Genomic DNA, 20,227 nt, shown 5'->3' on the forward strand with positions numbered 1-20,227 from the left:
GCACAAAAACACCTCTGTCTGACTGTACCATATAGCACACACACAGACATTTATTTTTCATGGGGAGTTGCTGTATGTTCTTATTCTAATAGATCCTTATCGATTTCTTTTTTTTTTTCTTTTTCATACACAGCAACTTCATGGCGAATGGAGTCGTAATGAGGTTTGCTGTCACCTCCTTCCGACCTCCTCTAATACACACAGTACATCTTAAGACATTATCACTATGTTCTGTGTGTGTGTGTGTGTGTGTGTGTGTGTTTGTGCGCGCTTTTGTATGTGCGGGCATGTAGGCCTCTGACTATGAAGTGAAAACAAAGATTTGGGCAGAGAGAGAACACATGCAATGACCGAGCCTGGGTCATTCACATAGCAGGCTTCCAGTTGTCTTCAACTAGCATCTGTAGAGGTGCTAGATTACTGGAGTGTATGAGCATTATGAGTGAGATATAAGATGTGGAAATAAACAGATTCAAACATAAGACCTTTCTCAATATTTCTTAGTAAAAGTTGTCCCATGAAACTGTTTTATGACTTCCTTAATGGGATGTATTTTCTTTTGAAACAGAATGTTGGTGTGGAATCTTAGACAGTGAGGAATGCTATTTAAGTGTTAGTCATGGAGAGAAAGGCAGTTTGATCTCAAAAGTGATCTTGTTGAAACATTCGAGATGACATTTTTGGATGTACTTTTTAGGTACACCCTGTGCTGCATGATGTCACCACCAAAGACGCACTGTTTTCCGTGGCTAATTTCGTTAATGAAAAGTGACGAACAGATTTATGGACTAAAGTCATCTACGATACACTGAGAATTAGACCAGAGGCGGCAACAAAAAAGCTACATACTATGAAAACATGCAGGCAGCACACTGGCATTTATTAAAAGATAAGCTAACGTAACTATCAAGTGCTGCGGATGTGGAGGTAAGTTTAGCGTTACTTTCAGTCGGCTATCTGAAGTTTTGTAATCAAGAGGAGTGAGTAAATTCAAGGATTAATGTTGGCGGTCCATCTAAATTGTCCCCTAGATGTTCACTAAAGAAAGATCAGAGTATTGCTGTTATCCGACAATGTGGCGTGTGCTCTCAAACTAAACCCGGAAATTAAAAATTTAATTCTATTTAAAAAATTATAACTAAATCTTCAGTCAACCTGAAATTATGTAGCAAATACTCTCTATGATTATACCATTCCAGTAACAAAAGTACATAAAATAATTCCTGCATTTATCATTGTCGGTTTTTGTAATTAATTTTATAATTTTTATTAACTTGAATGATACCGAAGTCCGTGACAAACATCATTTTCACTGACCTGCAAATTATGAACTAATTTGGTTAAATCTGAAAATACCCTAGTCTCAACCTGCTGCCAAACCAGAGCTTCATCATCAAAAGGAGCATGAAGGGGAATTAAAAATCAAATTTATACAAAGATATAAAGATGAAGATGGCAATTTTTAGTACTGAGAATAACTTTGGTTTTTTTTTTTACTTTTTTTGTTACAGAAGGCCCTTTATTTTAGCCCATCTGTCTTCCCTCCTCACCTGGGTTCTGTTGAAGGCCACACGGGCAAAGACAGCCTGTGAGATGCCAGCCCGCTTCAGCTCGTCCCTCACCCACTGGTAAATCTCGGAGGACACCTCTGTGTTTGATGCCACCTGTGGCTCCAGGGGCTTGGTATGGGAGCTGCGGTTGACAGGTGGGTGGTTGAGGTACTGCTGCGATAGGGACTGCTGCGCCAGCAGCCGGTTCACTGCATACTGCTGGTTGAGGATCTGTGCCATCACAAGCTGCTGGTTGACCAGCTGAGGGCTAATGGGTGTCGACACCAGGCCTGGGTGGTGCAGACCAGGGAGCTGGGGCTGCCGGCCTCCTGTCTGGCCACCGTGTGATGGTGGAGCGTGAGGCAGTGGCGGCACTGGCGAGGAGGGGGTCTGCTCTGCTGTGCTGCCGGGGATAGGCTGCTGCTGCTGGGAGTAGCCCAGGTGATTGTGGTTATGGTTAGAGCCGGGTGGGGAGAGGTCAGACAGGCCATCCATCTCAGCTGGCGGGGGGGGTGAGAAAAATGAGGAAAGAGAGAGAGTGCAAGAAAAAAAGACAGGGTCAATTATTGATTTCAAGTTAAAAACTTAAACATCACAAAGAAAACAAAGGAGAGTAGAATGTATAAGAAAAGGAAAACAAAATTCTAATTGCTGGAGAATCTGAAAAAGTTAAATCATGACCATCAGTTTAATAGCCATTGTCTATTCAGAAGAAATGAAACAGATCTTCCCTGTACCAGATCAAACTTTGGCCCTGAGTGAATCTTAGCTAACATTCCTGTTTAGTTTCTATAGGAAGGGAATACATTTTTGCTGCCAACACATGTTCATATCTAGAACACCAAACAAAAAGAGTTTAGTGTCTTTTCCCTAACCAGTGCCCTTCACAGGCCTCTTCCTCCCTGATTGGATATGACACAGCTGATCAGCCAACAACCGGTTAAAAAAAGAAAAAGATGGAAACGCAGATAAAAGAGCTTCATTGTGTTTGACCTGTGTCTTCCTCAACCCATGCCTTCGAAATTAAGTTCAGAACGTCTGTGGCCTCATCATGTGAAAAAAAAATCTTGCAGACAGCAGAGTGTGTGTATTTGTAAGTACAGGATTGTGTGTGTGTGTGTGTGTGTGTGTGCGCGTGTGTTTGTGTATCCACAAAGGCCGAAGCAATGCTGAGAAATCTGATTCTCTCTCTTTACATCCTTAATTCTAAAATAAGGAACACAAGCCAGCCAATATGACATTTTTAGGGGAGGGTGGTCTAAATATAAATGAAGGGAGCAATGAACGGAGACAGGAGTACATCGTAGGATTTGGTGTGTAACCTGAGGAGTGGCCTTGTCTGTCTGTAAGACTTAAAAAAAAAAAAAAATCTACGCGCCATCATTTAATGGCATTTTAGAGATTTTTGCGGCATCTTTGCTTTGGGAATCTTTAAGTCCATAATGGCTGCTAGGGAATATTTTAAGACAGGTTTAAATTATGTGCTTAGAGGATGAAAACAATGATTTAAGATTCAAAGTATTACCCACAGCAAAGTGAATGAGCATTTGGAGCAGCTGAATATTTTCAGGTTTCCATCTATCTTTAAGCGATTCACATATGCTGAGGCTTCTTCCGTGCACTGTGCCGAGTGAGTGAGGGGGCAGCGTTTGAGAATTCACACGGATGGCAACATTAACACTTTCGAAGTGTGCTGCGTCCTCCACATTCCACAGAAAAGCATCATATGAAATTGTGAAAAGCATTTATTGCTGTTATGGGCAAGGGGAGGGGGGTCTTCAACAAGCTGAATTTTTCGGCAGATGAAAGATTAAGTGCATGGATGTTTTCCAAAAATACCCACAATAATCAAGTGTTTGAGCTGCCTGTTCCTTAACTGTCAGCAAGCACAAAAAACCCAGCCAAGACGGGTCTATTGAACGTTTGTCGAAAACAAATGATGTGGGGGGGAAGAAACAAAACAAAAAATCTTGGTAATAATCACATCTCTCCCCATAATCCCTGTGATTCCCTGGCTCTGATGGTATGGCGTGCCTATTCACTCATATGTGAATGTGTGTGTTTTTGTGTTTGTTTGTGTGTGTGTGTGTGTGTGTGTGTGTGTGTGTGTGTGTGTGTGTGTGTGTGTGTGTGTGTGCATGTGTGTGTGTGCATATCCTTGCTCGCACAGACTGCTGGGGGGCATGCTCACAACACACAAACACACAGGCACACGGAGGCATTTCCATGCAAATTGAAAAGAGAAGGGGTGACAGAAGAGCATGGCAGGCCCTGGGAGAAAAAGGCTGCCACAGAAGCGGGAGTCCTCGTGTGGAATCCTGCCACAAAAGAGCCCCGGATTAAACACACAATGGGAATGGGATGTGGGCTGAGGCAGGGAGGGAGTGTGTGTGTTTGTGTGTGACTGTGAGTGAGAGAAAGAGAGAGAGGGGATGAGAGAGAGAGACATACAGAGTGACCTGACTCTCTTTCCTGTGTTGGCTTCCCTGCACTAGCGTTGCCACGTCAAAGGAAGCAACACCACATTCACTGGCGGCCGGTAACACCACTTCAGCTGGCAGAGCAGCAGAGCAGCTTGCCAGTACCTGTGACCAGGTACTTATTCCCCTTGACTTCAGGCTCAAACTGATTGCTAAATGCAGAGTAGTGAAGTAAATGCAGAGTCACATGTGACACCGTGGCCAAAGCACAATGGGATGACCGCGGCACTCTCTTTTCCAGCCTTCACACTTGGCATTTCACCAGCACTTGCTCCTTCTGCCATGTGTGGCCCTGTACGTACAGCAGACAGCAGCCCGTCATGAATATTGATCTTGGGGAGGTTGCTGCGAGTGCGTGGTGAGCACCTGAGGCTCATGTGCCAAGGTTTTGTGTCTGAGGTTTGGCTAACATGACACGTGGGCTCTAAGAGTTTGTGTGGATGTGTGTATGCACATTTTGAGATGTTATCACTGCGTCTGTGTATGTATATATTTGGGTTTTGTTACTGATATATCAGTACCTGATATCCTCTTAGAGAACGAAATAAAAAAACATTGAAATGAACAGTTTAGCAGTTCGTGCTTCTTTAAGTCAAGAGGAAATAGCATTTAGGTTTACTCTAGTTGAAAATGGACTTCATGTTAAAGGTGTGACCAGGTTGGATGGTTCAAAAGCCTACAAATGTTGCCACTTGTGTCATTTTAAGTTAGGCCAGAGATTGATATGAAAAGGGTGAAAGCAAGATTGGTTCCAAATTCTAAATTGAATATGAGCTAACAAAGTGAATGAGTCACTTTTCTTTTCAATGTGAGTTTAAGGTGTTCTTTGAGTTTTGGGATTAAGACTAAGATGATAATTGCTATTCGGGCATTAACAGGCATTTAACATTAAGCATACAATTTAGGCATTCAGGAAGGAATGTAGCTCCTCCTATGTTGAGTGTGTGTTTATCTTCTTAAACTAATCAAGGTAAAGGGACAAAAGATGACAAAACACTCACGATTTGGCGACAAAAACCTGACTCATACAAAATAAAGCACTACATTTTAGGGTCAAAGTTTGTTTGTTTTTTCAATGAGGTTAGGTTTAGAGTAAGCTAGTTAGTTTAGCGACTGGGGTTAAGCATGTAGTGGTTTTACTTGAGGTTAGCGTAAGTCCAAGGAATTAATTTATGTCAATGCAATGTCCTCCAAAGTTAAAAAACCAGGGGTGTGATTGTGTACCTGTGTGTGTTTGTGTGTGTGCCCATGTCTCAACATACCTAGTGCATTGGCACGCGGGCTCTCTCGGAGGACACACGTACCCAGGTAGCCCTCCAGCTGGGAGGGTTGGCGCATGCCTGCACAGTCGGATGGCAGGGCACGCACATGCCACGCGCACACACACACACACACACACACACACACACACACACACACACACACACACACACACACACACACACACACACACACACACACACACACACACACACACACACACACAGCATACAGTGTAGAGTTGTGAGGAAAGAAACACGAGGTTAAGGCTTTCTACAGTTCTTCTCACCCACTCCAGCTAAGCAGAAATATGACTTTTAAAACACCAGCACCCATAAAGCCGGACTGGCAGCTGCAGTAGTCCCACTTTTGAGGAACAGAAAACCAGATTAAAAAAAAAAAAAAAATTGTGACAGAAAATGTGTGGGAGTATCCAAGAGAATACACAAGTACAGCAGGTCTGAAGTAAATAATGTTCCCAGCATATGTTGCCACTTTAACAGAAGAAAAAAACATCAGATAAGATAAGATCACAACACGCTATTTGCATGGACACTATGAAAACATTTTGATATAATCTCATGTGTCATCACTGCAAGCAGCAGCACACTGGCAAAGTAAAAAGATTGTTCAACAGATTGTTAAAGCTAATATCTCAACAGTAAATTGCATTATGAGCCTCGCAACAGAGTGGTGTTCTAGTTGTGTTCTGCTTAATCAAAAGACATAAAAATATATCGGAATTCTATCTCCAGCAAGGGTGCTACTGGTATTATGTAACCTCATTTCCTGGCGGGTCAAAGGGGATTTTTTTTTGATAATATAAAGCATGCGTTGCTAGAGGGTTGATACGAAAATCTAATTGAATTTGAGACTAGGCGGTGGCCAGTTGAAGTCATCGCTGCTTTTTGTTTGTGGAAAACTGAAGTGTTATACTCACACACAAACAAAAAATAAAACAGTAAGAGGCCTCAGTTTGACTCTAGCATTAGCGTTAGTTAAAGCAATAACGGATAAGTCAAAGATAACACAGTGTTTTCAACGGAGTAATCTTGAGTTATTAGATAACAAGATAAAAATGTATTTCTGCTTCATGCAGCAGGAGGAAGACAAAGAGACGGTTGGTTAGAGAACATATTGTAATGGTGACTGGTGTGTATGTGTGTGTGTGTGTGTGTGTGTGAGTGTGCAAAGAGACAAAAGTGTGAGCTCCATACTTTGCGCCCCTCCGTTTTGCTTACCCATCATATCTTTTGTCTTCTTGAAATGTTTATACCAGCGCCCAAATTCCTGACACTTCGCCGCCGACACATTTGCATAGTAAGTGCTGTTCACAATGGAGGAAATCATACTCTGAAAGAGAGAGATTGATTGAGAGTGAGGGAGAGAGAATGAGAGAGGGACTTTAGATTCTTATTGTGGAAAATACAGACATAATATTAAAGCTTGTGAAACATGCAGTAACACTGTAGCTTGTCAAAACAAATAAAAGATAGGGACATGGTAAAACCCAGCACTAAAAAAAAAAACAACTGAAAAGTATCAGACATGCAAAAATTTCAGATCTCTTCCTCTTAAGGTAAAACAAATTAAATCAAACAAGGCTTTATCTCTTCTTTTTTATCAAATGCCGTTGAGTTTGTCTGAAGATTTTTTTTAAATTTCAGAGTGGGTAAATTATAAGGTCAACTGAGCTCTGCGTCTGTTGACATCAAGAGCAGGCGGCAAGAAAGATATTTACCTTCAAAAGGAAAGATGATAACAGCTTATTGAATATCAGCATCTGGGGAGTTGGGCGATGTAAACAGATAAACCTCTTTTATTTTTCAGCTCTTTATTTATACAATCTGTTAAAGACAACAACTTCAAGCAGATTGAGGGCCACGCTGAGCATGTCGTTCTCTGCCGCATGTGTGCTCCCATCTCTCCCTTTACAGTCGACTCTTTGCCCTCCCTACATTTACTTCAACCGTCCTCCTTCGCCTGGGAAAAACAAAGAGGTTTTTTTTCCCCTTCCAGTTTCATTAAAATGAATGTTTTAACACCTTGCCGGCCTCCGGGCGAAGAGTGAGGTTGGTGCAGGAGAAATTGTTTTTGATTGTTATAAATATTCAAAAGAACCAAACCATCTGTTTTCAAATTACAGGTATGCCATCTTTATCATTTTCTATAATATATGTGCTTGGAGGATGGCGGGGGAACCTTCTGGCAGAGCAGCATGGTGGTGGGAGCACAATGAACTGGTACAGGATAATTCTGGTTCTCTGGCACCAGCTTCTCTGCACAAACGCAGGGTACACGGCGCAGCTGTGCTGTCAGAAAAGTCGATCTAACTGAACTCTGAACTCCTGACCTCTCTATTGAAGCTGTATGCCATTTTATGTGATGGCAACACTCCTAAGTGTGTTCAACCAGAACACAATAAAAACTTGGCACAAATGGGGACAAAGTTAATGGGAGGATCTAAAAGGAGCAAGATGGACACAAGTTTCCTTTGTCAAACTGTAGCAGGGAGGGATCTGTTCATGGTTGAACTAAAGCAAAAGCTACTCAGCTTTAAGTACTATTTTAACCAGCTTCATGTGACAGTTCTAACTACAAAGAGTTACAGGATGAAAATTTCCATCGGACTTTTGGGGTCAATAAAACAAGAATTACAAGCTAGATATCTCAAAGACATTGACTGTGCTAGCTGCCAAGTCTTGGTGCAAAAGTATTACAATGCAACAAAGAGGAGACAAAGGCAATTGAATGTTGAGGAAGTGTTCACTTATTCGTATCACTGTTCAAGTAAAAAAAGACACCAACCACAACCACTAACCATCACGGACATAACTCTCACTGTACCTGCTTGTACCAGGTAGAGTGAATTTGTCTGCTTTTTTTCATGCCCATTCAGCTGCTTATTTTTTGCTAAGTCAAATATAGGAAAGTGAGTCAAGAGTCACGCTGGTGACTGCAGCTGGGTGTGAATTTGTGCCAGCCATGCTGTGGTGCATCATGCTGTCATGATGAAAAACAGGAGGATGATGAGGTCTGCATGTGGACTTGCACGGTGAAGCAAAGTAGTCTTTTATACGTAAATTGAAAAGCCTTCGTTTAATGAAAAACCTGATAGAGTTCAGGTTAGGGTTAAGAAGTCAGAATTGCCCTATTAATGAGTCATACATTTATGCTTGAAGCAGCTCCTTCTTTTGGATTCATGCAAATATTAGGAAATAAAAAGTGCAAGTTCAACATTCTGTGGTTTTAAAAGGACAACTCCTGTTTATTCATCATGATGTGCAAAAGCTCATGATGTGCAAAAGCCAGTGCAAATCAGAATGAATGATTTGCTTTTGATTTACTGCCTTGGGAAAAAAAAAGAATAATTGGGATGATGATTGGTAAAGCAGTAAACCCCACCAGTTTAACCTGGTTCTGAGAGTCAGCTCCCAAAACAAAGATCCATCTGAAAACCACACAGTTAAAGTAAGAAGAATTCCCCTTTAAGTCAAGGGGATAATGAACTCCTCTCCTCCAGCCTGCCATGTTTTATTTACAGTATATCTGGGCTAAGGCAGCTCCAGGCAACAAACAAGAGGCCTGCAGAAGATGGTGTGCCTTTCTCTCTCTCTCTCCTCCCATATTTCTCTCTATCTCCCTCGCTCCCTCTTTCTCCGCCATCTTTGACACAGATGTTCTAATAAACGCTCCTCATTAATCAGCCCTCTCCCTCAATACATCACTCTACCTCTCACAGGGGGCCCTGCGCGTACGTGTGAAGGAAACAATACACACACACCTATTCTCTCTCTCACTCTCCCCGCTGCTCTGTCACGCACACATGCATCTGCACTAAGTGAAATCAAGCAAATAACCAGAGCCTCTGCTGCCACTGCGGTGCCAGCAGGAGGACTGTGCTAGGGCTTGTCAACAGGTAGCATGGCTGTGTATGTGTGTTTGCCAGTGTGTATGAGTGCCCGTGTGTCCATGAGCATGTGTGTGGACCCTTTAAGTGATAGCCATCTGCAGCACAGAGAGCTTATCAGCAAGACCAGGAAGTGGCACTGGGCTACTATCGGTCCCCAACATCTACTCTACACCCCATCATGGGAGACAGGAAGAGAGAGAGAGAGAGAGAGACAGGGAGAGTGAGAGAGTGAGAGAATGAGTGTGTGTGTTTGTGTGTGTGTAAGAGAATAGCAGTGCAGCAGGCAGGTACTGTAGACACCCAGCTGCCAGCGTTAAAGTGTGGTGCACACACTGGCAAATGCAAACACACACTAAGCACAACCCCTGCAGACAAACACACATGGTGCAGTTACACAAAATCCACACATGTAGATTAACACACACACACACACACACACACACACACACACACACACACACACACACACACACACACACACACACACACACACACACACACACACACACACACACACACACACACACACACACTCACACTCACACACACACACACACACACACACACACACACACACATTCCAACTTACCCTGATGTCTTGAATCAGCTGGGGAAAAAGCACATCCCATTGGCAACACTGTGCCTTGTCTCTCGCCAACATCTAACACAGCTCAATTATGGCGCATATCCACCTCAAGTCGAGTGACCCCCCCACCCTCAATCTAACACACACACATCTATGTATACACACATGCATGCACACACATACACTGGCAACCAGGTTGTGCCTATGGCAGCTGAGGTGGTGAAGGCCTGCAAAGATGGCATTTTGATGACTATTTGCTGCTACGCAACGCAGCAGCTGGTACATCAGGGGCCGCTCAGTGAGAGCGAGCAGGGGGTGGGCAAGAAGAGGTGGTTGTGGCAATGGGAAAGAGAGGGTTGAGCCGGGGGGGAATCTCGTTTGTTGCCATAGTTTCTGTGAACATAGGCAAGGGGGTTGCTAAGCTTGGTAGAAAAAAATAATAAGCCTGGTTGGCTGATTGAGGCTGAATCAGGAGAAGTTTTATTTTGGTGATGCTTCTCCAAGTTATTAACTGTGAATCTTTACCTGTCTTCATATGCGTGCAGGTCAGAATCAGTTCCTCTAGCGGAAGGACAATGGGCATGAGTGACTTCATTTTCGCTGAGTTTCCTCATGTAATTTGCAGGCCAAACACACAAAGCATGACTCCCCAGTACAAAAGAATGAAACTAAATGTTTGACAAGGCGCTGGACAAAAGCAGCATTTCACAAAATAACCCCCCGCCGCCCTCCCCTCCCTGCTCTACTACCCCTCCCCTCCCTCTCTCTTCAGAGCCCTGTTCAGAGGTGGGCTAATTCTCTTTCATTCACTCACTGTGATTCTCTCATCTGTTAACCTCTCTTTTCGGTCTGGGATTACGCTGCAGAATATCAAGGAAACACTAATCCTAAAAAGGTGCCAATCCTCCGTTCCCTCCTGCAACACCCCTTTCTCCTCTCTCATTTCACTTCTTTGGTCACCTCAGAAAACTCAGAGGCTCGGCCAAATGCTTCTTGGCTTCTCACCTTCTCTTCAGACTACATGCACATGGAAACATCACTGGTTACAGTGCAGGGAGTCCATGTATTGGGGCAATTTAGGGATATCCCTCAAATGTGACAACCAGTCTCAAAAACATTTGGGTTTAGGAGGAACAAACCACTGCTCTATGGGCGTAGTAGGCCACATGAAGCCCCACAGAGTAACAGATGTCAAACACATCACGGCAGCCATGTTTGAACAAGGCAGACACAGATACATGTAGATCATCAGGGTATGAAGTAACAACAGAGCAAAGAGTTTATTTCTCTTTAAATTACATTAAAAACTTAAAAGCTGGATTAGTGTTTTGAAGTTTGCTGACATAAAAAAAGACATGGAAATAAAATCTAAAAAAAAAATGTCCAGGCAAAATATAAAATTCATTCTGAGTGATTCTGCACGATAGTGAACATGAGACCATTTAATACTATTTAGATCTGAATTTAGGACCAAACTGGCTGCTAAAATACACACGAGAAAGAAAGAAACAGATTCAGTTAAAGACATTTTCAGGACAATCTTTCATCCTCACTAGAGGGCTGAAACAATCTTCAGTTTAATTTGAGACTGGCGTGTACGTGAAAAGAGCGAATGTGTGTCTAAGGGGGAGTGTGTGTGCCTGTGTGTTAGATCCTCTGAGCTAGCGTGTGCTCTCTTCTGAGCCGTCTTCACATATGGACCGTAAACAGGGTGATTACCAGACCGGGCTGGGCTCCGCCTGAATGCCACCCAGGGACTCTTTACATCATCAGCGCACTGTTCATGCCCCGGCTAAACACACAAACACACACAGAGTAGGCGCTCACACACATGCAGCGCAAATGAGGGTCTCCAGGTGACCATACGGTGGCCTAGGAGGAGAGCTGGCTTCATACTAAAGGCACCTACGCACATGCTTGGATCTAAATACACACACAGACATGCAAAACACAAATAACACTTTCACATATACGTCCCGTCCGTTGATATGCGCTTCACAAACGCAGTCAAGAAAATATACAGCGTAGCACACATATTTCCCTGCACTGTAACACACACACAAACACACACAGATATACACACATTATTGGCCCCTGTGAGAGATATACTGCCGTTTCATTCCATTCACTCTAGAGCTGCCTCTATGATATACTGACTACACTGCCTGTTAATACAATATCTGAGCTAGGGCTTTCTATCCAACCTCCCAGCCGAGAAAAAAAACACAGAATATAACACCTAACATGTGAACGTACACATCTCCCGCCTGATGCAATGAAATGTTGAGAATGAACTAAATGAGAAAAAGAACAAAAACAATCCAGATCGTTCTGGGTTTGGGCCAATGTTTATCTAACAATAACCATACGTTCAACAACACCTCTGCGTTTTGGCTGCCGTTGAATACAAGTCTGTGTGTGTGTGTATGTATCTGTGTGTATGTATCTGTGTGTGCGTGTGTGTGTGTGTGTGTGTGTGTGTGTGTGTGTGTGTGTGTGTGTGTGTGTGTGTCGGGGGCGGTAAAAGAAACAACAAAAAAAAATCATGCGGCAAACAAATGACAATAGCCATTGATTTCGATTTTCTATGCCGATTCTCTTTCCCACTTGATCAAACTCAGGGCATTTGATAAGTAAAGGATAAAAAACAAGAGGTGATGGCGATAGGGGTGTTTGTTTCGTTGTGCGGTATGGTAGCAAGGGGGTGGGGTTGGGCTTTTGTCTTTTTTTTTTTTTTTTTTTTTAATAAGCAGACTGGGCTTCAGCACCTGTGATAAGGGACATTCTTTAGCCAGAGAGCTCTGATTCATGTCTTTGAGTAACTCCTTGAGGGCGTTTCTTACTGTAGAGTGGCTCCATTGCTCGGGCGGCAGGTCCTCCAGCTTAGGACAACTGTGGAGAGAGAGAGGAGACATATGGGGGTGGGGGTGGATTGGGACAGGGAGGATAAGGATGGGGAGATAGGGTGAGGCAAGAGGGAGGAGCAGGGGAAGGGAGGGATAGATAGGGATGCAGAGGGAGAGGGGGAAGAGAGGGGTGAAGGGAGAACATGAGAAACAATTCAGATGGAGAAGAGATGGAGAGAGAAAGGAAAGCCAGCAGCCCTGATGGTATCTTTAACAAAATGATGAAGTATACAGGCCACAAATTCACATTATTAAAATAATTTAATCTGATTGTGAATGTTGGATATTTCCCTCCTATATTGAGCAAAAGGCTATAACACTGACCCTTAAATCTGTATATAAATTTTACCTACACTAGAGGTAGAGGTACATGTTAAAGAAGCAACTTGTGCAACTTATCCTGCAGCATCCTTTACACCTGACTGCAACACTTCCTTATCCAACATCACTGATTTTGGAGAAGGTTTTGACTCAATCAGGCATAACACCCTGTTCCTGAAATAATTTTAAAAGGCTAAATAGAAAACGTATGACATACGTTTAACAATGTATAAAAACATCAAGTGCAGAGTCGCAAGTAATGTTTATTTTCAGTGTCTGTCAATTATTTTTCCTAAGAGTCAGTTAAGTCTGTAAAATGTCCGAGAATAGTGAAAAACGACCATCACAAGTTACCATAGCCCAAAGTGACATCCTAAAATTGCTTGTTTTTGTCCAAACAACAATCAAAATGCCCAAAGATAATAAAAAAGAGAAAAGCAGCTAATCCTAGCATATGAGAAGCTGGAACCAGTGAATGTTGGCATTTTTACTTGATAAATGACTTCAGCAAATAATCGATTATCAAAATTGTTGATCATTAATTTTCTGTAGATCAGTTCATCGATTAATCAGCTAATCGGTTCAGCTTTAATCAAGTGTTCTGTTACAAAATGGCAATTTGGGAACAAATGACTCCCCTCAAAACAAAGGTGTAAAATGGGGTTGCAGTATTAGTCGAACCCTCTTTAAAGTATATACTGATGAATTGGCAAAACCACTGGAACAATCAGATAGACAGAGAAGTAGTGACAGAGAGAGGAAACCAGAGAGAAAGAGAGCTGAACACACACAGGCCCCCACTGGTCTCTCCTGCTGCAAGCGCCCCTCCAAGACAGACAGATTTCATTTGGCGCATCAAGCAGATGCATCTGGAGATTGCTCTGTCTCACTCTCTCTCTCTCTCTCTCTGTCTGCCCCGCTCTCTCCCCCCTCTTTCATATTCTCCCCCTCTCTCCCTCTCTTTCTCTCTCCCCTGATTGTTCTGATTAGTTAATTACTTTATACAACACATCTGCTGGATTGAAGCATGAATTATACATCAGCTGCATGTGGCGACTATTATTTCGTGTTACTTCTACCTTCCTGGCTCGTTGTGCTCGGCAAAACAATTTAAGGTGTTACTGGCTAGATTTCTGCGGCAGTCGGGGCGGGGGGATTGAAGGGATGGCAGGGTGGGGAGAGAAAAGGGGAAAAACAAATACAAAACAATAACAATACTGACAACAATATGCAGCAAAATCAAAATAGATTTATAAATCAAAGATTAGATTGGTTGTAGTGCTAGAGTCGCTAACCGCAGGGATTCAGTTCTACCTGAAAACACTCTGATTTCTGGGTTTTGAAAATGAGAAATACATTCACATGTTGGGCGGGAGAGAAGAGTAACTGAACTGAGCTCCAGTGAGAGTGCCCAGTTTGCTCTGTATAGCACTTCACATGTGTAAAACATATGTTTGATGTTTTTTGTATTGCAACGTATCGCTGAATTACTTTTTTTCAAATGTGCCTTGACACTTGAGTGAGAGAGATGAGAGAGGGTGCCCATTGTGTGTGTGTGTGTGTGTGTGTGTGTGTGTGTGTGTGTGTGTGTGTGTGTGTGTGTGTGTGTGTGTCCGTGTGTGCGTGCGTGTGTGCGTGCGTGTCCATAAATCTGTAAGTTGGTGTGTTGGAAACATTACAATCAAGGAGATAACAGTGGAATAGAAAAGGATGCGTGCAACGGTCGAGGCTAACATCTGCTTATAAGACAACACACAGCCTCACACACACACACACACACACACACACACACACACACACACACACACACACACACACACACACACACACACACACACACACACACACACACACACAGCCTCACACACACACAACATGGATTTTCCAGAACACCTTAAACTGCTCCAGCAGCCAGAAAGCCTCTGGGGAGAAGGAAGTGAACAAGAGGAGGGAAGGAGGGAGAGACAGAGAGAAGGGTAGTGGAGAAATAAAGCTATCCATGCATTCAGGGCTAGCATGCCGGAAATAAACACAACCTTCTGTATTCTGGCTGGTAGACGTGTTCACATCAGTGTGTGTGTGTGTGCGCTTCACTGGTGAGGGTGGGTGGTGGTGGTGATGGTGGGAGAAAAAAGGAGAGAGGAGAGAGAATGAAGAGAGAGGAAGTGGCAGAGTGAGGTAGGAAAAGAGCAGGAACAGCTCTCCAGAGGGTTGCAGAACACTGGGTTAGCGTGCAGCTGGCACAAGCCTCCACACCAGCGCCACTCGACTGTTTGTGAGTGTGTGTGTGTGTGTGTGTGTGTGTGTGTGTGTGTGTGGGTTTTGTGTCTATGAGCACATACTGTACGTATGAGCCTGTTTGTGTTCATGTCTATAAATGCTTGTCTGCTCTCATGGTGTGTATAAATACAATGAAGCCTCACACCTACAGAGTAGCATTTAGCATACAACATGGTGAGTGATGGCAGAAGACAGCGAGCGGTACTCAGTGTAAGAAGGTTTTAGCTTGTTAGTCTTCTATATTATATGCGATGTAAATTCAGAAGAACTATACACTATTTCAATTAAAAATAACCCGTGGAACCAGGTTTATTTATGGTACTATTTCAGGTGAACAATCTTGTATTCATCTGCTGTACAGTGAATTTTAGCTGTGCACTCTCTAGCTGACCACCACATTCGTTTTTTTGTGTAAAGACCTAAGTGGTGCTGGTTTCAAAAACTGTAACTTTATTATCATATTTTGCCAAGTTTTGCCAATCTCTAAATAAGCTATAAAAGATAAAGCTTCTTGATCACTCACCACAGTATGAGCTAAATTGTTAGCACGGACACAAGGATGATTTGGTATCTGTCTTCCTATCACTTAACGATTAAACTGACAAATAAACCAATCACACCATTGGGCAACAACATTTTCATTATCCAAATGGGTGTTTTCCTCCATTTTCTAGGAAGAGTAAGTCTGTGTGTACGTGTGTCTGTGTGAGTGAGTAATAAAGCTATTCTCAGTATCAAACACGCAGAGGGCACAGGCAGACTGGCACCTGCCTCTGGGCATACAGTAAGTGCTATGTGTGTGAGTGTTGGAAGCAGAGATTAATAGGTATAATTGTGCCTCTCTCTCTCTCTCTCTTTCTCTCTCTCTCTGTATATGTATATATATATATATACACACACACACACACACACACATACACACACACACATATATACATGTACAGATATACATTTATAAATAAAAATAATTGATCCAGCACTGGTGTACGTATGACAGGAAAGGCAGGAAAGAAAGCTGTATTAATACCTAAACACATTTTGGATCGGCGCACATTCACGTGTTAGTGTTTCTAGTATAAACTGTGCAAGGAAATACGACATGCCTGTGTGTTTCTTACCTGTGCAGCTGGATCTTAAGCGTGACCACGTGGTAGACGTCCTGCAGCATGTCGGCCACTGTGGCATCCGGTGCATCTGTCACATATGACAGGGGGACAGGGTTCCACTTCCCCACCTGAATCATGCCTGAATGATGCACACACAAAAACACAAACATGGGTAAACATGGACACACATGGGAATAATGACAGATATGGACACACAATCACACAAACATAAAGAATGAGAGTGCATCAGTGAAAAGTTCATTTTAGCATTTTAGAACGCTGTCACTTAGCTGCATAACTACAAAGAATATTTTTTATCTTAAAACAGTAATGAATAAAGCCACAGGTAGTCTCCCCTGAGGCATTTTGGTGACATAAACACTCTTTATAAACTCTATTTGTTACTGAAATCACAACAACCATGTAGGAATTTCTCCTGAGACTGCCTTAAAAAAAGCAGCAGCCCACACAGCAGGAAGTGAGAACGGAGACTGTTCATGGGAGAGGTGAACTAGGATGTGTGTGTGTGCTGAAGTGTGATGGACAGGCTATAATAAAAGAGCACGCTAAGAGGCACCTTGAAACAGCCACCCTCGGCCTGTGTGAGCTCAAGTGCAATTAGCAGACCGTTTCGTCCACCTGCCCCTCCCTCCTACTGAGTCACTGAGTGTATGTGTATATAAATATATACAGTATGAGTGCGTATTTGTGTGTTTTCCTTGCTTATATGCACAGAATGTGAATCTGCATGTACACATTTTAGTGGGTAAGCCTGTGAGTTTAGACAGTGTGGGAATGTGCGTGCGTGTGTGTGTGTGTGTGTGTGTGTGTGTGTGTATGTGACCTCTTAGAGACTTGAGCATCTCCTGTCTTGGATCAGTGTCAGGATGTGTTACTGTGGCTTCAGATCTGCTGGCGGTAGGCTATTATGCTCACAGATTGTGTGAGTGAGGCATAAAGAGTGTGTGTTCGAATGTGTGCACGAGTAACGGCATGTCAGAAGACGCTGTAGAGAGGACATTAATGAGCTTTAGAGAGATAAAGCAAGAAAAAAGAGGCAGACCAGGGTAGAAAATGTAGAGATGAAGATGAGTGACTTCAGCGGTTACCTTTGGCCTGGGCCGCTGAGCTGTGGGAGTAGCCCAGCGACAGCAGAGCCATCTCAATGAGCTGGTTGAAGAGCATGTCCTTACGCACCAGGACGAACTCGGCATGCTCCTCCTTGCTGTCAAAATCCATGGGATTCTCGTAGTGCTCGACTACACAGAACACAGGCAGCATGTTGCCTGAGGACATTGAGACACAGACACACAAGTGAGAATTTAAAGACTTCACATCTCTTCAAATGCAAACTTTGACCTTTAGGATTCTGTGTTTTTGCAAAGGCACGAGTTCAATATTTGTGGGTGATGATTGAGTCACATTGAGGTTAAGTGTTGAGGGATTATGAGTGAGTGACTAGATTGCTGCTGAGTGGAAGTTCTGGACAGAGTCTGGAACACAGTCATTTTTCATCTTTTACAGGGCAATTTCCAACTAATCTCTGACCTCTTAAGTCTCAATGCCAAACTCTCATATCAAGGTGAGGGGTCAAACACTCCTTAGGTGCACGATAATCTGCACAATTTTCAGAGATTGAAATTTTTTTTCCTCTTTTTTTATTTAGAATCGCTCTCTTTTGTCTTGTAATTTCCATGTTCTTCCTCCTGAGTTTTTCAAGGATGGTTTTTGCACCTGTAATCCCATTTTAAGCAGCTTTTTATAAACTATTGGAGGATTCCTTCTTGCAGTCTTGTGTTTCTCTTCCAGGCTTTAAAATGATGGCATAGAATTACAGAGACGTTGCACTATAGCCTGCCATGACTAGTATGAGTTGTGTGTTTCGTAAGAAAATCTGCATATCATATATATATATAGAATTTTCACCTTTAGTTCAGTGTGAACAAACATGAAGAAGCCACAAAAATCCTTCAACTTGTATGTCTCCTTTTGGCCAAATAAACTGTTTATTCACTGTCAAGGTGCTGGGATCACATTAGCCTTGCCTTCTGCCTGCCAACCCAAAATCATCTTCCCATGATGCACTGCCTCAAATCCTGAGCCACCTCTGCACCCTGAGGTTTACTACTCTGTGTCAACAGTGGCTCTGCTGTTAGGTGGAATGAGCAATCCTTGTCCAAAGACTGCTGAATGTTCAAGGGACTCACTGTGCAAATAGCTCCCCAATAAGCCATTTTTGCTAAAATAACATCCCTGAAATTCAAGAAAGATTACGGGTATCGGGGCAGCTTGGCCCTTTGAAGCCTCGGTCTGAAAGAAAACAACAGGAAAAAAATCGAAATTTTGTCAAAATGTTGATGAGTGCAGTATCTGTAACTTACTCTACTTAGTAAATGCTACATCGTTTATGACATGCCCTGTTGCCCTACTTTCTCAGTATGTCTCCACTCCATTGACACCTGGACAAATTTCTGTACAATTTTTGTACTCGCTGACTCAAATGATTCACATTCTAATATTTTCCAATCCCAGGCATTCCAGAAGATGCACACAGCTCTGGCAAAACAATCAATAAGCCGACAGATGCCAGGGAATGTGCTGAAAGAGCTGCTTTTCTCCTCCCCTGATTTTAATAGATAAAGATCTAACAATAAAGACTGCTGTGTAGGTTCATTTGAGGGATCAATACTGGCTTTGTTTCCAGGGAGCCCAGAGAGGGCTGCTGTAAATATTGTTTCGGGCTCGGACACAATGCCTACTGTGGGCCCTCTGCGAAGCCTCCGTGGCGGACCGCCCGCCTCCATCGGCTGCTTCGCCCTTTACCCAGGAAGAAACTACAAAAACTGATGAGAGGAAAGGGGAGAGGAGGGGAGAGCAATGAGGAAGCTTGGAGGAACAAACATTGAACGAGGCCAAGAGAAGCAGAGATGATGAAGGTGAAAAATTTGGCTCCCTCAGCTGGAGTGCGACACGTAGATTAAAGGAGCAAATAAGAGAAACGGCCCATCTGAGGACACTCACGCAGCCACATTCCAAGAGTTCCTCAGTCCCTCTTGCCCAAAAGAAAACCAAACCAGCCAAAAAAACAAACAGTAGAGCCTTAGCGGCCAAGTGCTATTACATCTCCAAACCTGCAGGTTTTGAAGCTCATTTCCAACACACTAAAAACAAAAAAAACAAAAACAAAAAAGAAACACACAGTCATAAAAAGGTTCATATTTTAGATAGCTTTGCCCACCATGTTTTTCAAGAGATGACACCAGTTATATTAAAAAGCTATGTCATAATCTCAAAGTAAAGTCTCCCTTTTAACAGCAACGGCTCTTAAAGGACTGAAACTTTCCCTTAATAAACAAATGCCGGCGCAGGAGGGCTGCGGTTGGAGAGAGGAGCAGTGACACAGCGCTATGCAGCACGACACAGGAATAATTCTAACAGTGTTCTTCTATTAGCTATTGTCTGGGCAAATAAGTGGGAGTGTGTGTGTGTGTGTGTGCGCGAGTGTGTGCTGAGATGACTACAGAAGCATTGTAAAAAGGTTTAAGAGTTTTGGAGCGCATGCAGGGGGTTGTGGTGGGTGGAAGATGGTGTGTATGTGTGTGTGGGAGGGGGGGCTATTTAAACTGCATTCAAATAGCTTTCCTCTATTTCCATGGTTAAGTCTTCTCTTACTCATGCACAAATGCATACAAAACTTAGTTCAAGCTTATTTATTTCATAATCAGTCTGTATAGACCGGGTCTGCATCTAACAAGTAATTATTTTATTTATTATTTTTTCAAATATTTGATCAATTAATGAATCCTTTAGTCAGAAATTACGGCA

The 20,227-nt window shown here is 42.9% G+C and overlaps 1 protein-coding gene across 2 annotated transcripts in view; it reads right to left on the bottom strand.

Moving 5' to 3' along the window:
* Window positions 1–20,227, bottom strand: part of LOC120784826 (DNA-binding protein SATB1) — a 64,556-nt gene that overhangs the window by 29,351 nt on the left and 14,978 nt on the right. For both annotated transcript variants that reach the window (XM_040118938.1, XM_040118939.1), the window contains exons 3-8: window positions 17,512–17,688; window positions 16,415–16,541; window positions 12,558–12,681; window positions 6,532–6,643; window positions 5,293–5,370; window positions 1,551–2,050 (exon numbers count right to left, since the gene is read on the bottom strand). In XM_040118938.1, coding sequence (XP_039974872.1) covers window positions 1,551–2,050; window positions 5,293–5,370; window positions 6,532–6,643; window positions 12,558–12,681; window positions 16,415–16,541; window positions 17,512–17,688 — 1,118 coding nt within the window. The remainder of the gene's footprint in view (window positions 1–1,550; window positions 2,051–5,292; window positions 5,371–6,531; window positions 6,644–12,557; window positions 12,682–16,414; window positions 16,542–17,511; window positions 17,689–20,227) is intronic.

Source organism: Xiphias gladius, chromosome 22, assembly GCF_016859285.1.
Source record: "Xiphias gladius isolate SHS-SW01 ecotype Sanya breed wild chromosome 22, ASM1685928v1, whole genome shotgun sequence".
Taxonomy (NCBI): domain Eukaryota; kingdom Metazoa; phylum Chordata; class Actinopteri; order Istiophoriformes; family Xiphiidae; genus Xiphias; species Xiphias gladius.